The 22,036-nt window shown below is 38.4% G+C and overlaps 1 protein-coding gene across 6 annotated transcripts in view; it reads right to left on the reverse strand.

The window, feature by feature from the left end:
* Pikfyve (phosphoinositide kinase, FYVE-type zinc finger containing) overlaps positions 1-22,036 on the reverse strand; it is an 85,600-nt gene that overhangs the window by 31,534 nt on the left and 32,030 nt on the right. For all 6 annotated transcript variants that reach the window (XM_026786146.1, XM_005361458.3, XM_026786149.1 and 3 more), the window contains 8 exons: positions 16,449-16,508; positions 14,466-14,595; positions 13,916-14,096; positions 13,221-13,295; positions 9,922-10,029; positions 3,569-3,709; positions 2,609-2,735; positions 1,219-2,375 (listed from right to left, as the gene is read on the reverse strand). In XM_026786146.1, the coding sequence (XP_026641947.1) occupies positions 1,219-2,375; positions 2,609-2,735; positions 3,569-3,709; positions 9,922-10,029; positions 13,221-13,295; positions 13,916-14,096; positions 14,466-14,595; positions 16,449-16,508 (1,979 nt within the window). The remainder of the gene's footprint in view (positions 1-1,218; positions 2,376-2,608; positions 2,736-3,568; positions 3,710-9,921; positions 10,030-13,220; positions 13,296-13,915; positions 14,097-14,465; positions 14,596-16,448; positions 16,509-22,036) is intronic.

A 22,036-nucleotide genomic window follows, 5' to 3' on the forward strand; every position in this document is an offset into this window, starting at 1 on the left:
ATGTATAGACACACGTATAGTGAGAGAAACCTCATTATCACTTTCTGTACATTTCAACAGGGATGTATAGACACACGTATAGTGAGAGAAACCTCCTTATCACTTTTAGACATTTGTACACTTAGACAAAGCATTCAAAACTTCTTGACTCTCACTAACCACAGTTCTTTTCATGAGTCTCAAAAAACATTTAGCACTTCCTTGACTATCAGTGAAACTAGATGTCTTTTTATTAGTTTCACTACTAGTAATGTATCTATCCACAAGTAAATCTTCTTTAAATATCTTTCATTTCTAATTAAACAAAAAAGATCACTGTCAAAGTTAAATGACAATATAAACTTTTTACTCTTAAATAACTTTCTTAAAACAGGTCCATTTTCAATAACAAATTTCCATCTCTCATAAGACTATAATCAAACAATAGAGCTAGTTGTGGTGGTACAGAGGTATAATCCTAGCACAGAGTGGTACAGGCAAGACGATTGTGAACTTAGAGTCAACCAGGACCACATAATGAGACCTGTGAAGGTTAGCTTAGTTGCCATCTTGATACAATTTAAAATCAACTAGGAAGAAGAGTCTCAAGGAAGGATTATATATACTGGGTTGGAATATGGGGACATCTGAGTGACTGTCTTAGGTTAAAATGTGGGGAGACCCAGTCCACCGTAGGTGGCACCATTCCCTAGCAAAAGATCCGGAACTATTAGGAATGGAGAATAGAACTGAACACAAACAAGCAAGCAGCATATATGCATTTATTTCTCTTTGTTCTTGACTGTGGTATCATAAATTGCTTCTTCTTGCTGCCTTGACTTCCCCTTATAATGGACTGTAACCTAGAATTACAAGCTAACTAAACTCTTCCATATGTTGCCTTTTTTTCCAGGTATTTGACCATAGCAACAACAACAAAAACTGAAACTAAAGACCTATCTTAAAACACTGAAAAAAGTCAAGAGCTACATCACACCACATATAAGCAATACAGATATAAACTTCAAGCAACTGCCCACTTTCCCTTAACTGAGGTCCTTCCTACTTTACTACAAGCGCATATTAAAATCCAAAATCCCAGTTTTGTTCCCTTATGAATCCACTTTTATACTTTATACATAAATGCCATCCAACTCAAGAAGAAAAATAAGCAGAAGAGTAAACATTTAACAAACCTATACAATCTGTCATAGTGATTTTTTTAATCTTGCATCTTACCTTTGTCGCCCATAAGGCATCACTTGGAACCAACCCCTTCTCTTCATCACTCTCAGTTTTGTTTCCCGATTTGCATCCTGAAGTACATGATGCATCTTTTGAATGGACAAAAGGGTCCAAATGTTTTGACTGAATTCTTCCTCCTCTAGCTCGATAATCAGCCAGCATTCTGCCCAAGCTCTGGCTATCACCGAGATGCTCAGCGATCCTGGTGCTCACTAGCTCATGTGAAGGTAAGACTTGAATAGACTTGGCCTGAACACTGCCATTCATGCCTTGAAGTCCAGAGAGATCCCTGAGCAGCTGTTTCTTCCTCCTGAGCGCCATTTCCTTCACCTCCTTGTTGAGGAGAGGAGACCAGTAAATCTGCTCTGGAAAATAATCTCGAGTTGAGCACCTCATCCCCTTTTCAGTTAAAAGGAAAGGTTCCCGGAATGTAATAACTGGAGAGATACAGAGGATCACGTCTTTTAATTCTTGTTTAAATGTCAAAGAGTAAGTCTTTCGTTTATCTTCAGAGGAGATGACTTCCTCAGTAATGTACATCCCGGTGTCATCCTGTAGGGGGTCTCTAAAGGCTCTTATCTGGCTTTTGGGATCCTGGTGTTCATCTGTTTGCTGCGATGTCTCCGGCTCTTCATGTCCTATAGCATCCTGTTGATCCATATGGAGAGGCAACAAGGATTCAGGTACCAATGCAAAGAGAGCACAGGGAATACCTGCTGGGCAAGTGGGTGCAGAGTAATCTTGATGTTTCACAGAGGCAACCGCCTGGGCAACACTTTTACTGTCCTGCTCACCCTTCTCAAGCATAATCCTTGATTCCAACAAAGTGCTATCATCAGAAGACAGGGAGTCAGGAGGGCACTCTGAGTCCTGGGGAAGGGAGCTGCCACTGTACTGCTCCTGAGGCCCTCCTTCTTCCCCTCGGCCCTCAGACAGAGAATGGAATGAAGGGCTTTGCATTAAAGTTGGAGGCATAGCAAACTCATCCATGAGAAAGGAGATTTCTAGTTGAGAATGATAAGCTACACAGATCATAAATATTAGGATCTCTTTAACTCGAGCCAGCTCATAATCGGAGCCTCCTCTTAGCTTGATTGTACATCCTAGGTGCTGTGGACAGCCTTCAAAAAACATCAGTGTTTTGGTTTGTTCTACAAATAAACAAAATTAAGAGACGTAGGTGAAAATCCAGAGAACCAGACAGAATTTATTACCAACAAAAAAGAAAATCCTTACAGGAATAAGACCACACTGAATCATTCTCTCTCTACCAATGCTAACAGATATTAATACTTCCTGAGTAAACAATACTATATTTAACTAGGAGTTGATTCATTTCTTGAGATTCCCCAAGCTAAGTGAATGTATGTTTAAGATGACTCACCATTAGGTAACTGAAATATCTGCATATAAAATTTGTGGCAAGTGCCCAGGTGTGGTTTAGTGAGCAGCTGGTCCATGGACACCACTAAATCACCTTGGGTCATTCGACTGATTCGTTCTAAAACTTGCTACAACACAGAAAAACAGTGTATTACAGAATTAGCTATGAGTAAAATTCTTAATAAATTTAACCTGAAAAAGTACATGAAGTATTAAAATAATGTTCACAATCAGTTTCCTTAATTTTAATAATTATGACTTTTTTATTCAGTATTAAATCAAATCTGCTTGCTAAATAACCAATGTATGGCCTCAAAAACAAACCATGCTCGCTGTAACATCATCACAAGATGCGCATGGTATGGTTGTACACCTGTATAGCCCCAGCACTTGGGAGACAGAGACATAGGACCAGTGCAAGTCTGAGGTCAAACTGATTAGTGAGTTCCAGACCTCCAAGAGGTACAACCTGGGACCTTATCTTCTTTTTTATTCTTACTTTATTTTGTTATTACCTTTTAAAGAGCATTTGGCTACCCATTGTCTTAGTACAAAATACTATGAGCAAACAAACAGAAAAATCCGTTTCCTTAAAAGTGGCCTCCATTTTGCAGAGGGACCAGTGAAGCACTGGTTGATGAAAGACCCAAAAGAACAGCTACACAGTCAGTCACACCTGCATCCAGTGCGAGTCTACAGTCTCAGTAATAAAGTAGCTACACAGTCAGTCACACCTGCATCCAGTGCGAGTCTACAGTCTCAGTAATAAAGCAGCTACACAGTCAGTCACACCTGCATCCAGTGCGAGTCTACAGTCTCAGTAATAAAGTAGCACCACACCTGTGTCCCACTTTCAACATAAGTAGTACATCAAACAGAAAGAATGCTGCATACCTACCATACATGCATATTAATTTAAAAGCCATGGTTTTTTAGGTGAATAAATACAGAAAACACTCACTGACTTTACATTAATGACTAGAGTAATGCCATGTTCCAGTAACATGTCCTGAGCAATCCGAGATACTGTTTTCTCAACTAGAACCAATGTGGGTCGAACATCAACTATCCGTTGAACATAATTCTTCAAGAATTCCCTTTCCTAAGAGATATAAAACAGAAATACAAAACCTGGTAAAATTCAATATTCAAACATATTAAAATATCATGATAATCTGACTTAATATCAATTTTCAATCTAAAATTTTTCCTTCACAAATAAGTCTGTAAAAAATTCAAATATAACAAAGAATTTTAGTCATAATTCTAAACTAGTCATTATACTTAAAAGTTTTAGAGATGTTTCATCCTCCAATCAATTTTATTTTGAAAGCTTTTCAGTCCCTGAATCTATAATTTGCTGAAGATGTAGCTCTGTGGGAGAGTACATGCTGAACACACTTAGGGTCCTGTGGATCAACATGTGAACATGTGTGTATGTGTATGGATAATAAACACTAAGAACCTAGTAGCATAAACTTTTAAGAAACAAAACGCCTATTCCTACACCTGTTACAATAAAAGCAACTTCTAAGTTTATGTGATTATGAATTTTCTTTTCCATCTGTAATGTACAATCGTCTCTCTCCTAGGAGTCAGAATTAATAACCCTCAGACAGATGCTACTCCACCTGTTTCCTAACTCCAGTTTCCTAACATCATACCCTACTTCAAACAAATACAACTCAAGTTCTTAATGTAATGCTTAATATAATACCACCACAACAGTCGGGCGTGGTAGCACACACCTTTACTCCCAGTCCCTGGGAAACAGAGGCATGTGGATCTGAGAGTCTGAGGCAGCAAGGGCTGTTACTCAGAGAAACCCTGTCTGAAAAAACAAAAACAAAAACAAAAACAAAACCACTGAATTACTTTGTCCCCTTTCCCAATGTGGCTACATTAAATAAACCTCCCCTTTTTGATTTTCAAAGTTAAAAAAAAAAAAAAAGAAAGGGAAAAAAAGAGAGAAAAAAAAGAAATTTCACCACAATAAAAGCTTCATTTCATTGAGCCTATAATTCGTGATCCTAGAGAAGCTAAATAAAAAGGAAGGTGAACCCAAAGAAAAATATAGTTATCCTCCTGGATACTGGAAGTAGACAAGATTGCCGGGCAAAAACTGGGAACTTGGGGATGGGGTGGGATGGGGGTAAGGGGAAATGGGGAGAGAAAAGTGAGAAGGGGAGGATGGGGGAGCTTGGGGGAAATGGGATGGTTGGGATAAAGGAAGGATAGATATGGGAGCAGGGAAGTATATATCCTAATTAAGGGAGCCATCTTAGGGTTGGCAAGAAACTTGACTCTAGAGGGGCTCACAGGTGTCCAGGGAGATGTCCCCAGCTAGTTCCTTGGGCAACTGAGGAGAGGGAACCTGAAATGACCTTATCCTATAGCCATACTGATGAATATCTTGCATATCACCATAGAACCTTCATCTGGCAATGGATGGAGATAGAGACAGAGACCCACATTGGAGCACTGGACTGAGCTCTGGAGCAGAAGGAGAGAGAATATGAGCAAGGAAGTCAGGACCGCGAGGGGTTCACCCACCCACTGTGACAGTGGGGCTCATCTATTGGGAGCTCACCAAGGCCAGCTGGACTGGGACTGAATAAGCATGGGATAAAACCCGACTCTCTGAACATGGCGGACAATGAGGGCTGATGAGAAGCCAAGGACAATGGCACTGGGTTTTGATCCTACTGCATGTACTGGCTTTGTGGGAGCCTAGCCTGTTTAGATGCTCACCTTTCTAGACCTGGATGGAGGGGGAGGACCTTGGACTTCCCACAGGGCAGGGAACCCTGACTGCTCTTTGGACTGGAGAGGAAGGGGGAGAGGAGTGGGGGGAGGGGTAGGGAAATGGGAGGCGGGGAGGAGGCGGAAATTTTTTCAATAAAAAAATTTTTTTTTTAAAAAGTAAACAAAAGCTTCATTTCAAAGCAAATGAGTACTGTACACAGCCCAGGGTCATATAATACAGCCTTAACTGTTTCTGCTCCCCACATAAATGAGTACTGTACACAGCCCAGGGTCATATAATACAACCCTTAACTGTTTCTGCTCCCCATGAAAATGAGTGTGTCTACCACTTCTTCTCCACGTGCCCAAAGCATTTCTTCAGCAGTCTGTACAACCATTCCCAGCCACCTCAGTATACGAGATTTTTACCAAAATAAACTACCCTGTAATGAAGGGCATTCTTCTGTCTTTCTCTGCTTTACTTAGAGAAAGTAGACATTTTTTGGCTAGCATGCTGGCATATGCTTTCAATCCTATAACTCCAGACTCTGAAGATAAAAGTTGGAGATAACCCTAGGATATGTAGAAAGACTATTTCAAAACAAGCAAACAAACAAAAAGATAAGCAATTGTGCATTCTCAAATTCTCCCTTTATTAGTAAAATGTATTTTTCTGATATAAATTTATTTCCCAATCTGCTTACTAAAATTTAATTCAATGACATTTGAAATAATTTTGTTTGTAATACTTCAATAAAATAGAATTATTTTTTTCTGAAACCAAGCAAAGTTAAGACATACCTGTAATCTCAGTGTTCAGAAGTCAAATGAAAAGTTCCAGGGAAGCCCAGGCTATATAATAAACTCTGTGCTACATGTACATGTGCGCTCGTGCATTCACACACGATCAATTTCCTCTCAGATAAAATTCTATTTCCCTAACTGTACATAAAGCTCCATGCTAAAAAGCAGGTCTAGTCTTTGTTCATCCAAGAGAGAGTATCAGGAAGTGGGCCCCAAGTACTGCCTGGTGATTACAAACCAGCAAGTCCAGCAGAGACAGAGTGAGCAAAGTCACAACCTAACTCTCCCCTGCACCTTGCCTCTTGCCCTTTCTCTCTCTACCCTTGTCTCTTCCCAGGTTACTTTACACTTGGGGGTAGTAGAAAGGTCAGAAGAGATGTACAGGAGAAGGACAGGAAAAAAACATTAAATTAGCTGATATTTTCTTTTCAAAGTAAAATGTTTAACACAACTGACATTAAAGGTTAAAAAAAAGTTTGAAAACACTACTAATAAGATGCCTTATGTTATCAAGATTAAATCATGTTGCTAACTACAGATGTGCTCAAAACATAACCCAAATGAAAAAATCAAGGTTGTTCACTAGATTCAAACAAGGCAGTAGCCAGGCGGTGGTGGCGCACGCCTTTAATCCCAGCACTCGGGAGGCAGAGGCAGGCGGATCTCTGTGAGTTCGAGACCAGCCTGGTCTACAGAGCTAGTTCCAGGACAGGCTTCAAAGCCACAGAGAAACCCTGTCTCGAAAAACCAAAAAAAAAAAAACAAGGCAGTAATTGTGAATAAGTGCAACTTTTTAATTTAAATTATCTACAGATTTCAAGTATCAAAGTTCATGAAATCCAAGGCACAATTTTACACATTTTGATAACCCCACAACCAGGAAGCATATTATAATCAATATAGCTGTGATCTAATCCCACAAAAATATGCTGATATCATTTATAAAATCGACAAACCCAAGAGCAAGGATTATGTACCCAGACTGGGGGTAAGCCTGGGGAGTCCAGAAGAGCCCTTCCCTGGACCTAATACCCAGCACCAAAGCCAACAACAACAACAACAAAGAGACCCCAATATCAATATCCCTTCTATTCCATAAGCACAAGTAACTGTGTTTCCTTTGTTCCTCCCAGGCTCTTCTCTGAAAAGTCATACTCTACCATAACTACAAAGATTTACCTAAATCTAATTAAGATCTTCCATCTTTACTGAATACAGCTGAAAGCTAAAGACAAGAGCTCCAGGAAACAGACTTGTTAACTAATACAGGGAATTTAAACAAGCATTTGCCTTGGACTACAACTGTGTTTTGCTAGTTACTATCTACAGAATGCAATACAAAGTGACTACTTCTACCATGCTTGAAAAAAATCTGACTATCTATGAATGTAAAAGTAATTTTTTTTACCTAAATATTTCTGGAACTAAGTATAAATGTTTCCATGTATATGACATTTACATTCCTAAAAAACACGTATTTTGAATGATCACAAACTATATCAATAGTATTAATGGGAGAGGAGAGCTGTGTCAAAACAAAACAAAAAGAATTACATACACTGATACATACACTGGTAGTGACTTCAATACCCCGCTCTCACCAATGGATGGCCATCTAGACAAAAACTAAACATAGAAATACTGGAGCTAACAGGCATTATACACCAAACAGAACTAAGAGATATTTACAGAACATTTCACCCAGACACAAATGAATATACCTTTTTCTCTGCACCTCATGAAACTTTCTCCACAACTGACCACATACTTAAGACACAAAGCAAGTCTCAACAGATACAATAAAACTGAAACAATTCTTTGCAGACCACCACAGATTAAGCCTGAATATCAAAAACAAAAAGCTTACAAAATCATGAAAACTGAACAACTCCCTATTGAATAATAATAATTTAAAAAAAATAAAGACTTTCTAGAATCCAATGCAATGAAATACATGCATACCCAAATTTATGGGACACAATGGAAGTGGTACTGAGAGTAAAGGTCATAGCATTAAAGCCTACAAAAAAATTGGAGAACTCTCATAGTAAGAACTTAACAGCACACCTGAAAGCTCTAGAACAAAAAGAAGTAAAAACACCCAAGAGGAATAGATGGCAAGAAATAATCAAACTGAGACCTGAAATCAATAAGAGAGAAACAGAGAATAATAGAATCAATGAAACAAAGAGTTGGTTCTTTGAGAAAAATCAATAAGATAGACAGACCCTTATTCAAACTAACTAAAAATCCAAATTAACAAAATCAGAAATAAAAGGGGGGACATAATAACACACACCGATGAAATCCAGGGAATCATAAGGACATATATATTCTACCAAATTGGAAAATGTTATAGAAACAGCTAATTTTTCTTGATAGGTACCACTTACCAAAGTTAAACCAAAATCAGATAAGCAATTTAAATAGATCTATAACCTCCAGTGAAATAAAAATAGTCAATAAAAGCCTCCCAACCAAAAAATGTCCAGGGCCAGATGATTTTTTTAAGAGTTCAACAAGACTTTCAAAGAAGAACTAATGCTAATACTCCTCAAATTATTCCACAAAATTGACACATGAGGAACACTGAGCCGCAGTTACCCTAATAACCAAACCATATAAAGACTCAACAAAGAAAAAGAATTACAGACCAATTCCCTTATGAACATAGATGCAAAAACCCCAATAAAATACTTGTAAACCGAATCAAATAACACATCAAAAAGATCATCCATCAAGGTTCATCCCAGAGATACAGGAATGATTAAACATTCAAAAGTCAGTAAATGTAATCCACCATATAAACAAACTGAAAAAAAAATAAATGGTTATCTCAATAGATGCAGAAAAGAACTTTGACAAAATCCAACACATCTTCATGATAAAAGTGCTGGAGAGATTGGGGACAAAGGACATACCTGAACATAATAAAGGCAATCTATAGCAAGCCTACAGCCAACACTAAGTAAATGGAGAGAAACGCAAAGCAATTCCACTAAAAAGGGACAAGACATGGTTGTCTATTCTCTCCATATCTACTCAAAGTAGTATTTGAAGTCTAGGCTAGAGCAGTAAGGGGATACAAATTGGAAGGGAGTCAAATTAGAAAGAAGTCAAAGTATACTTACTTACAGATAATGATAGCATACAAAAGTGACCCTAATATTTCCACCAGGGAACTTCTACAGCTGATAAATACTTTCATCAAAGTAGCTTGAAAAAAGATTAGCTCAACAAATCAGAAGCCCTCATAATACACACAAGACAATTTGACTAAGAAAGAAATCAGGAAAACAATACCTTTCACAATAGCCAGATGAGGTAACTTAGGGCTGCTATTCTGGTACCCTTCACTTAGGAAACAGAAAGAAACCAACACAACCTCCACCTTGAGATATTGTTCTATTTGCAACTACATACAAGCTATTTAAATTCTACAAATAGGTATTAGTTGGAGTCTATTACAAATGGGAGGTTCCATTAGAGACTTGAGAAGTTAGAGAAACTGTCCCAGTAAAGCAAGAGCCAAAGCAGAGAAAAGTAATAAATCCAAACTTCAATTTTCACTTTTTCTTCCATACACTCCCAGTCACATGCTCCTTTATCACTCTGAAACTTCAGAAACGAGTGAAGGAGATTTGGGTGAGCTACTTACTAAAGTGTAACAGAAACCTGCCGTGTACAATAAACATTTTATATGGAACAAGCAGCACAAAATGTAAGCATTCATCCCATCAAATGACTTCTTCCAGAAATTCTTACCTGAAGCACAATAGGATCAATGCAAGTAAACTTAGTTTCTTCTCTATAGAGATACTCAATGGAACACTTCAACAGAAGGATTTTGGGATTTTTAATAGAAGAATTCATCTAAAAAAAAAAGTTTGTTAAAGGTTTGCACTTTATAGACTTTTAATCATAATTTTAATTTCTTATATTCCTACTAATTAGCAATGCAAACTCTAATTTATTACTTTTGGGTTATTCACTTTAATTTTTTCAAAGCAAGTTCTTCAAAGCAACTTTTTCTTATCTATTCCTCTTTACTCTTATATTTTCATTTACTATATACTAAAACATATATACACTATGTTTTTCTTTTCTAATTCTCATGCTGTAAGAAGAAACAGCATGCTCTAGGTGGTGATAAGTACTATATGCAGACTATTTCACACAGTCTAGATCAGCAACGTTGGAAGTGTATTTCAGTCTTTCTAAACTTCAAAAGTAGAAAAGGGGAAAATGTAATGGCACTTGAACATTATTCTAACACAATAAACTGGCAAGCTCAACTGGGTAATGCAATGTGAGGCTAAAAGAGGTTAAAACACATTAAATCATTTTCAAAAAGCAGAAATTCATGCCAACACTCAACCATGCAACTAAAGCCACATGCAAAATAGCCTGGGCCCTACCATCAAGCTTTCAGTCTGACCCAGCTCACACAGCCCAAACTGGCAACAGTTCTAGGAACAGTAACTAGCTGGGGTGCTATGGGACAATGGTTTTACTCTGTAAAGATTTGTTTCTTGTACTTGTTTAATAAAATGTTGATTGGTCAGTAGCCAGGCAGGAAGTAGAGGTGAGGCAACCAGGCAGGAAGTTGAGGCGGGGTAATGAGAACAGGAGAATTCTGGGAAGAGGCAGTCTACAGTCACCCAGACACAGAGGAAGCCAGACACAGAGCAAGCAAGATGTGACTGCCTCACCAAAAAAGGTACCACGTCATGTGGCTAACACAGACAAGAATTATGGGCTAATATAAGTTATAAGTTAATAAGAAGCCTGAGCTAATAGGCCAATCAGTTTATAATTAATGTAGACCTCCGTGTGTTTTCTTTGGGACTGAACAACTGAAGGACCAGGTGGGACAGAAACTTCAGTCAACAGGGAAAATTATATTCAGGCTCTAAAATTAAAGACTATGTCTAAATATGATCAGTGAGGCAAACCAATAATTCATGGTTATATTTCTACTTCTCCTACAGGATTTTCTTCAACTTCTGAAAAGACATAACATGCTTAGTCATTTTCCCCCTTCTGGTTTTCCAAGACAGGGTTTCTCTGTGCAGTCTTCCCTCCCCCCCCCCCCAGACAGGGGTTTCTCTGTAGTTTTTGGTTCCTGTCCTGGAACTAGCTCTTGTAGACCAGGCTGGCCTCGAACTCCCAGAGATCCACCTGTCTCTGCCTCCCGAGTGCTGGGATTAAAGGCGTGCACCACCACCACCCGGCTCTCTGTGTAGTCTTAACTGTCCTGAAACTCACTTTGTGGACTAGGCTGGCCTCAAACTCACAGAAATCTGTCTGCTTCTGTCTCCTGAGTGCGGGAGTTAAAGGCATATGCCGCCACCACCCAGTTAACATGCTTACTCTTACTTCAATAAACGTTACTTATTTTGGTTTGACATTCTGTCTTAAAAGGGTAATATACTGTTTTATAAGATTATATATGCAAACACCCAGTGATTTTGGGACAATGTCTAAGAAATAATATCGAATAACATCATATTATTTATAAGTGACCATTAACAATTTTCTAAAGGCTAAATGTCTTAAAGCCAGCTTTCTATACCAGTAATTTCCACATCCTAGATTTGACTTACTGTGGATAGAAAGTATCTTGCAAGACTGGAGAGGGGCTGTGTGTCCCAAGCATCCACAAATTATCTTTTTCTAATATTATAACTTATTAGGACCTAAACACACTAGTATAACAACTATTTATACAACACCTACATTGTAGTTGCCATGGTAAGTCATCTAAAGATGATTTCAAGTCTATAGGAAAGTATTTAATAGTTTATTATATAAAGAGCCTGAGCACCAGATTTCAGCATTCCCTTGAGACCCTGGAATCCATAACCTGCAATAACTCAGAGACAACTGTATTAGTCTATACTTAGAAAAGAGTAAAACTGGACTATAGGTCAACTATCTACTTTCCTAAATTAGAACAGCTGTCTCAACTTTTCCAGCAATAAAATCAATATCTCCTGTGATAAGGCCAAGGTATCCCAAGTTTTATAAAGTTTCCTTGATGGTCAGGAAGTATAGCAAGGTCTGAGAATGCTGATATAGTTTCTCAAAATGTAAAGATCAGGGCGCTGAAGTAGTTAAGAGCAGCTGGTGTACAATTCCCAGCACCCATGGTAGCTCACAACCATCTGTTACTCCAGTTCCAGCAGCAGCAGATGCAATGCCCTCTTCTGATCTCCATGGACACCAGGCACACACATGGTGCACAAACATGCAAGCAAAACACACAGAGAAAGTAAATCAGTAAAAATTTACTTCATTATGACAACCAACAGATGACACTGAGACATTCATAGTGCCTACTTTCAATGCAATACTATCCTTCCCTTCACTTACCTACCTTTTCCTACTCCCTTAAACCTACTGAGTGAGACAGTTCAAGTTTAGGGGCCCATATATTTAGCAAGGTGCCCAGAAAATACTGATATACACTGTACTTTGAGACTCCAAAGCCCTCAGAAGTTCGAAACTCTTGGTGGGACACAGGAAACCTGCCTGCTTCTTTTAGTATTGTCTGACACTGTAACATTTTATACTGTTGTGTTTCGAGATTCCTGAACACTCAATATCTAACCTAACCTCCTTTTTTGTGCTAGTGCTGGGAAGACGCCTTGGAACTGAAGATAGAGCTATAATGGGTGAGAAGCATAAAAAACTAATGACAATTCTGCAGGAAGACCAGTTGTAGAAAACTACACCATTTAAAGGAATACAGCCTTTCAGAAAAACTCTACCTGGAAGCAGGGAATAGGGAGTCATGATACCAGTATGGTGCAAAATGTTGATCTGGAAACCTGATTCTTCCCTTCTTCCTTCTTCTGTCTTTTGAATTTCCATATTCAAATCCCAATTCATCATCAGCCCTCTGAGATATTCCTGGAATCTCCAAACTTTTGCCTCTATGAAATACATGGCTAGGTACCCTTCAACATCTCCTTTTGTTCCATAATTGAGAAATTCCAACTTATGAGCTTAGTACATAGCCATGGTCTGCTGAATTTCACTGCTGAACTGAAACTCATTACCTTTTTATGTGCAATGTTCTTGGTACAAACAAAGCCATTAACAACCACAGAATCAAATTTCTTTCCACCTGGAATCTAATAAAACAAGAAAACAATAAGAACCAGTGATATACCCTCTGACTTTATCACCACTATTATGTCTTTACACCCTTGAACTGTTACCGTAATTAACACGACTAAGTAAGGGCATAAAGGTTCAGAATATAGTTCTCATCATCTCACGTTATCTCACCATGACTGTTCTCCTACCCTCTAATCTCTAACATCATATGTGCTACTCTAAAATACTCATTGACTAAATAAACTGGTGTCTGTGGCAGTACTTTTAACATTAACTATTACAAGTAAAATATATATTCAGAACTTAGTATTATCTAACTAAAGCAACTTCCCACTGCTTTTCCTCATGACAGTGTCAATAGTCTATGAGAACAGACTTTCCCATAAATGACTTTCCAAAAAGAAGCATTAAGAAAGGAAGAAATGATATTTATTTTGGTCCTCATCACACACCCATCTCAGTCTTCCCACGCACCTCTCTCACTTCCCATGAACAGCTTCCAAGAGCTCTACTTGTACTGCACAGAGCAGACAGCCTCAAGGTAACGGTTCCTTTCACATCGCCATGAAGAGATAAATGACTATTAGCTCTGCCCCATCAGTCCCTAGCACCGGCAAACATTAGCAGAGCTCACCTTCTTGATGTGGACAAACTGGCGGATATCCATGTCATCATCCTGGTGCTTAACATCAGGTCGGACTGTCTGAACAACCTGGCAGACTAGGGACACAATGATGTCCCTCCAAGACGATGACAATGACTCGTTGTGAAGCAACTGCTGGAGTAGTGCCATCATGTGGTTATGATTAGCTGAGCTACAAAATGTCACAGAAACAAGTCTGCAGTGAGGACTAAAGACACAAGAAGCACTCTACAAAGAAACATTCCAATTATGGTTAACAGATAAGATCTTCCATGCCAGTTTCATTCCTTCAATATATCTACACCATGACTCTGCACGTAATACAACTCTGTGAATATCTTCAAAGTAAGAAAGCACCTTCAAACTGTTCAATGAAGAGTCTAACACATAAACTAAAATGGAGACAATCAGCTTGGGATTCTGTTTTATGAGCTACATCATCAGAAGTCAGAATACACTTTCTATTAGTATTTTCCACTTTATAACGAAGAGGAATTATGCATTTGTCCAAGCCACTGAAAATAAAAATCTAGCGCCTTACAGCAGCCTTTCCATGGCTTGCTTCTCCTCATTCTCCTCCCGCAAGAGCTCCAGGTTGTTATGATGCCAGCCCAAAGGGGTAAAGGGCAGTTCTTTGGATTTTTCCTCTACTCGACGATTAAACAAAGATTCTAAACACAAAATAAGAAGTTAGTATTTCACTGTCATGTTTTACACCATCAACTCATATACTTAGAAAATAAAAGTGTCTTAAGTTGACTGATATAAATTATTGCTATAAAATAGCTAAGACCTGTACAACACACAATTAAAATATATAATAAAATATGTATCAACAATACATACATCAATACACTAAATTGCAGAAGCAGAGCTTGAGGTATAGTGCTTCTGTATCATGTGCAAGAACCTGCATGGTAAGGGGAACCCAGAAACAACTGGCATCAGCCAAAATCTGAGCACAGCTATGAAAAGTAACTTGACCTAAGGAACAGAGACTCTCAGTCAAGAGTATCAACATCAATTCTAAAAAGACAAACAGAATAGTATTTTTGCATTGTTTGTTTTAAAGAGTTAAAAGAATGCAGATTTTGCACATAAAATCATAAACTGAAAACCACATTCAATTGAAACCTGAATGGTGACAATAACAGAGTCATGTGTGCACTGAATTCTCAAGAGAGAAATTCTCAGGGACACCCCAGCCCCAGATGACAGTACAGTCTCTCAACACAGTCTCCACTGTATTTTTACAAAATAGGCTTTAAAACAAAATTTTAACAAAGTAGACTTAAAAAAAAAGACTTAAAAAAGTTATACTAAATAAAACCTAATAGTTTTATGTAAGATTTTGAAGTACAGTGAAATGATTGGGTGTGGTCATGCACGTCTTTAATCCTAGAACTCAGGAGGAAAAAAAGGCAGATCTCCATGAACTTGAGGCCAGCTTGGTCTCCACTGCTTTCAGAGCTGGGAAATTAAGAGCACCTACTGCTCTTCCACAAGACTGGAGGTGAGTTCTTAACACCCACATTAGGCAGCTCGCAACCATCTGTAACTAAATCTCCAGGGGATCCAACACCTCGGGGTTTCTGTGGGTGCCTGCATTCACATGCACATAAACACATGTAGACACACATTTCTTACAAATGACTTTAAAAGATAAAAATAGTAATTTTTAAAAGGGCAAAATAAATTACAGAAAGTTAAAAAAATAATGTTTTACAAAACGTGCTCATTAAATAATCATTGAATACTATGACAACAAATGAAAAGACAAAATTCTAGTGCTTTCTCTTTTAGAGCAAACCAGCTTCTATAAAACATGGTACACACGGCACAAGATTGGCACTTCCCGATAATGAACAGCCAGTCTGTAAACTTCCATTGAGCTAGATGGTAGCAGGTAAATTTAGATAGAGTATCAAGCCAGATCAGCTGCCACTGGCCTCCTTATTCCAACTTGCCCCACCTTCTCTCTTTTTCTAAAACCCCAGGAACTAAGATGACCACTGGAGGAGTCTTTTTCTCCCTTTGTCTTTCTCCATGGAAGCAAAGTTTAAGTTAAAGGTAGGAGAGATCTGTACTCATCTACTCTTCTTTAGTCTCAATGAAACTCATCAGTAGATTTGGTGCTTTATTCTCTTTGCCTACTTCTTTTCCCAACTGTAGAGGGCAAACACCAAATTCAAGTGATAAGCTCACTTGTGAGCTTTTTGGCAAAGAGGCACTCCTTGACAATATGCATATCAATATTCACTTTTATACACTGCCTATAAAGAATAAAATACAAACTACTCAAAAAATTAAACAATCATTTTTAAACTAAAGATTCTCTCTCAAATCAAGACCAAGTTTGTATCCTTGACTTCCAACATACTCAAAAGTCATTCTACATATTTAAAATTATGTTCCTATGATATTAATTAAATATACTTTCAGCACTTTCTGTCAACGTGCTATAACCTCAAGCACACCATCATGAAACAGACTTCATTTCGAGTACAGTTGTTTGTAGAATTACCTTTGATGAAGGCATCGCTTATTGAGAGCTGCTGTCCTCCAGTGTCGGAAACCAAATACTCTGCAAACCAGGAGAAGAGAGAAGAGGAAGGAAAGACACATGACTTCAACAGGCCAGCGTAATTATGCAGAACACCCACGCACAGTGTGCACGACTCTCCGGAAAACTTCAGAAACATTTTCACTCAGATGTTTCTATACACAGGTTCTATATATTTCATATTAAACTATTTTCAGTAGACTTAAACTGACAACAGAACCATTAAATAATTTGTCTTGGCTCAAATGTCAGGCATTTTAACATATATTTTTCCAAATGATGCTTAGTTGCCAAAACAGAACTAATTTAGAAAACTGCTTCCACGTTGAAACATGGAAACTGAGGTAACCTAAATCTGTGTTCCTGGGCCACGGTCACTCAGAATGGCTCCAGGATAACCTCTCTCTTGTTTCTTTAAAACAAACATAAAAAAAGCAAAGGTCTTTAGAGATTAGTATAATAAGCCTTAAAATACCACACCACTTTCCTCACGTACTACTGCATTATCTAACAATAACTATCTATATATACAGTACTTCATAGAAGAAGCCACCTAAGAGAACAGGATAATTATTTTAACTTCAGAATATATGCAATAAAATGAATTCATATGGTAGATGATAAAGATATAATTTCAGGAATTTTGTGGTTAAGTTTTAAAGTCAGTTTTTGGTTCTTTACAACTTCTAGCTTACTACCAAATCTTTACCAGAAGAAAACTAATGAACAGACTCGGAATGCCTTCAAAGCATTTAAAATCTAAACACTTCCATAAGTGAACTTTCCTCGAGACACAGTTTAGAGGAGTTCTTTCTACTATGCAAACTAAACCGCAAAGAATTGACAATTTTAATGTGAATATTCTCCACAAATTTTTTCTGAGTTCATTTCCAAGCCAATACATTCACCCTTGCAGTCAGGAAACAGAGAAAACATTATAATTGAAGAGCATCATACAATACAATCAGGTACATAGATACAATTTGTTTCTATAATTTATTTCTGGAAGAAATAAGCAATGCCAAATTCTGTTAGTTCAACCCATGCATTGTTCTTTAAAAGCCCTACTTCTCATACTAAAACTTAAGATATCAAATTCCAGAAGTGATGGTTTACTCCTTACATTACGGAAAAATTAAAATACACAAAAAGTCCTGTCTACTGTCCACTTAGATTCAGTAATTATTGAAGACTTGTCATATCTGTTTTCTCTGTATATCTGTACATGCTTTTAAAGTTACCCTGCAGCTAGAGGAATGGCTCAGGGGTAAAGAATATCTGCTGGGTTCCATCCCTAGCACCCACATGATGGCTCACAACTCTCTGTATTACAGTTCCACAGCACCCTACACCATACTCACAGACATGCACACATACGTGTCAAGTTATCCCGATTAATTCAAGTTACACACAACACTTTTCAAGTAGCACATCAGGATGCCTCTCTTTAAACAAGGCCACTCAGGCGGGTGGTGGTGGTGCACGCCTTTACTGCCAGCACTGGGGGGCAGACAGGTGGGTCTCCCTGAGTTCAAGCAGACCAACAGAGCAAGTTCCAGGACAGCCAAGGCTGTACTGAGAAACCCATCTCAAAAACAAAACAAACAAACAAAAAAACCAAGGGCATTGTTCTCTGTAGCCACCACATCCTGTACACACTTAGGAAAACATAGATACTGTGATGCGACAGTCACAGAATGGATCCATATTCACACTGATCTATTTGCAGAGTCTGGAGCCCATCAAATTTATAAAGGACTCCTCTTGCTATGCCTCCTCTCTTTTCATCTAGAACACACCTCCTACTTTCTTTCCACAATAATGAATTCTGACAGAACCAGGCAAATGTCCTACACAAAGTCCCCCTTTCTAGATATGATCCAGTGTTTCCCCATGGTGTGTTAACTTGCTTCTCAATCCCATGTTTTCTATGCATGGGAAAGCTACACAAAGGGCTTATAGAGCCATGGCTTTCACCTGTGTCAAAGTCTAGTCACTTTCTAAAAACAGCTCAGAATCCTGCTTGTAACACAATATATTTTAATAATACAAATCTTCAAAAAAATTGAAAAATTATTAAACCAGAAAGCACACCAAGTTTTCCAAGCTTTTGAGGCTGTCTTATAGAATATTTTTTAAAAAGCAACTTTTTAAGTATGGATATTTCAGTAGTTTTAAAAATCTAAATTCCTTCAGCTAGATTAAATAAAGGATGGGCTGGAGAGATGACTCAGTGGTTAAGAGCACTCACTAGCTGTTTTTTCCTGAAGTCCTGAAATCGAATCCCATCAACCACATGGTGGGTCATTACCATCTACAATGGGATTTGATGCTCTCTTCTAGTATGCAGATACAGCAGTCATATGAATAAAATAGTTGGATGGATGGATGGATGGATGGATGGATGGATGGATGGATGGATGGATGGAAGGATGGATGGACGGACAGATAGGCAGGCAGGCAGGCAGATGGTAGATACACACACACACATGTGAAATAAAGGGCAATCCACAAGAAAGATAAAGCCAGCATCCCTGCTCACATAGGCAGAACTCTATTCCTTCACAAAACTCTAAGTTACTTTGATAATCTTTTCTTGTTAGCAGTCAGTGTTCAACTTAACTACCACTGAGTAAAATATTTCCTATTTCAGCTTCGTCAGACAATAAGAATTCTCATTAGTACAAGAAAGGCTAGTGAGAGGGAATTGTGAGGGCAAGAAGAGGTAGAGACTCTTAAGTCCTCACATCACAAACAAAGACTATCAGGGTTGTAAACAACCAATCAGATCCACCTAAAAACTATCCTCTTTCTAGTGGTAAACCCTCTTTTCTAATAGTCTTGCTGAGTGGGCTAAAGGGACACTCTCATAAGTTCTAAGGCCAGATTTTCATCTCACAGATTTGGAGCTAAAAGAAAATCGGAAGGACATTAAATCCAGCTAATCTCTAACCAGATGTTAGCATCTGTCCTCCATAACCCTGACAGGTGGACATCCAGATTCAATGTGAACACCTCCAAAGCCAAGTGGCAGAATCTCACTACCCCTAACTATTGAACTTGACTCTTTTACATACAAAATTCCCACCTTTTCTTTCAGATACCTTAGGGACAATGACATTAAGCCTTCATTTCTCCACTGGCCCTTGGTCAATACTTTCTTAGAACAATTTTTAGAAAATACAAAGTATGTTATATGCATATATGAAAATAGCACAATTAAATGCATTATTCTAGACAGTTACTACACACTTATAAAAAACTACTGAACAGGGGCTGAAGAGCTGGTTCAGTGGTTAGAGCACTAGCTGCTCTTCCAAAGAACCTGGGTACAATTCCCAGCACCCACATGGTGGTTCACAACCATCCGTAAATCTAGGTCCAGGAAATCCACTGGCCTCTTCTAGCTTTGACAGCACCAGGCCCACACATGGCACACTTACATACACGCAGGCAAAACAACAATATACATCATAAAAATGGAAATGGAAATGTTTATAAAGTATCGAACAGAAACTGAGGGGATGACTCAGCCTGCAAAGTGCTCGTCACACAAGCATGAGAACCTGAGTCTAGATTCCAAGCACTCGTGTAAAGGAGTCTGGATGTAGCAGCACACGCCTGTAATCCTGCAGTGAGGAAACAGAAACAGGAGGATCCTGGGGCTTGTCAACCAGGCAGTCTAACAAAATCAGCAAGTTCCAGATTCACCTGTCTCAAAAAATAAGGTAAAGAACAATACTGAGTAAGATAGCCAATGTTGACCTTTGGCCTCCTCCATACACAGACATACACAAGATTTCATATAAACATATGTCCCACACAACCCCCACACACAAAGTGCTAAACAAACTGACTATAGACATGGCAAGTCCTATAACAAAACCTAGGAGGATATTCTTCCTGCTGGTATCATTTCAATATTGTGCACAATCATTCAAGCAAGCTACACAACTAGACATCAGTATTAGTAGTAGCACTGCTGACTCCAACACGTACCAAACACGCTATGCTTTGCATGTTTCCATACAAAAATAAAGCTCACAGTGGGCAGAATAGTAGGCGCCAGTGGCCAGGGAGTAGGGAGAATAGGGAAGTACTGGTCTAGGGTAGAAGTTTCAGTTATGAAAAGGAACTGAGATCTACTTTATAGCATGATTGATGCAATATGGTAATGTGTAGTAGATATTTCAAAATTCCTAAGAAAGTAAAATTTGAAGGTTCTTGTCATAAAAAAAAAGTTAGTTCCTGAGATGTCAGATGTGAACTGGTTTTATTGACTCATTGTTCTTTATACACAAATGTCATTGCATCACTTTATACCATATAACTCCCAAATACAAATGTGAAAAGATTTATGAATATATGAAAAAAGTCATAATGAAACCTATTATTTTATACTATTAATCTACACTAATAAGTGTTGGACAATCATGACTATGGGAAGCAAAGCCCTATAGGGTAACTTAGGACATCCTCTGCCTACTAGCATCTAATAGACAATGATCATTTTAGCATTTTAACCAAGCAACAGATTATTATAAAGCTATTTCAGACTCCATAGCCTGTTAGGTAATCACTATACCAGAGTTTTATCCTTAACTCAAGAGAATACTCTTAACATGTTTCTCATGTTATACTAGTTATCATAAAGATCTTTGTTATTTTTCTTATTTTTTTAAAATTTTATATGCATTGGGTATTTTGCCTTCACATATGTCTGTGTGAGAGTGTCAGATTCCTCGGAACTGGAGTCATGGACCAGCTGTGAGCTGCCATGTGGGTGCTGGGAATTGAACCCAGGTCCTTTAGAAGAGCAGCCAGCGCTCTTAACCACTAGCCCATCACCTCTCTAGCCTCCTGCTATTTTTCTTAACAAGTATGTAACCTTCTTTCAGACTTATCATCACGTGACAGCTACAGCTCACATCTTTAAAAAGTTTTTTTAAAGATATTTATTTATTTATTTATTTAAGATTTCTGTCTCTTCCCCTTAGAAGCAAGACAGTTTCCAAAAAGAATCATGAGCTTTCAATTGCAAGTATCTCTCTTATTCTCCAGGGAGTTATACTGAGGTTGGCAAAAATGTCATTTTTGAAGTCTCCAGTTCCATTCCTCACCCAACATTCTGAGTTAGGTTTCCTTCCTAAAGTATATGTGTGCTGGCTTAGCAGTCCACCCTCTGCCATTAGGAATTCTATGATCAAAGACTACTTTTTTCAAACTTTTCAGGACATCCTTAACATTACAAGGGGTAAAACCACCAGCAAACAGCAAGTGTACTTTACACTTGGCTTTCAGCAAAATGGAACAGCTAGCATGCATGTTCAGAAGGCAGATGCCCTGTCGTGACAGTCTTCTGCTGACCCCCTCCCTATCAAAAGCCTAATCTCATGGAACTGTGGCATACAGTACAGTCTCAACAAGGGTCAGACTCCACAATGCCCTTCACACGCACCCAAAAGCTCACCTACGGTCAAAGGTCAAATCTCCTCCCTCTCTCTCTCTCTCTCTCTCTCTCTCTCTCTCTCTCTCTCTCTCTCTCTCTC

This window comes from Microtus ochrogaster, linkage group LG4 (assembly GCF_000317375.1).
Source record: "Microtus ochrogaster isolate Prairie Vole_2 linkage group LG4, MicOch1.0, whole genome shotgun sequence".
Lineage (NCBI taxonomy): Eukaryota > Metazoa > Chordata > Mammalia > Rodentia > Cricetidae > Microtus > Microtus ochrogaster.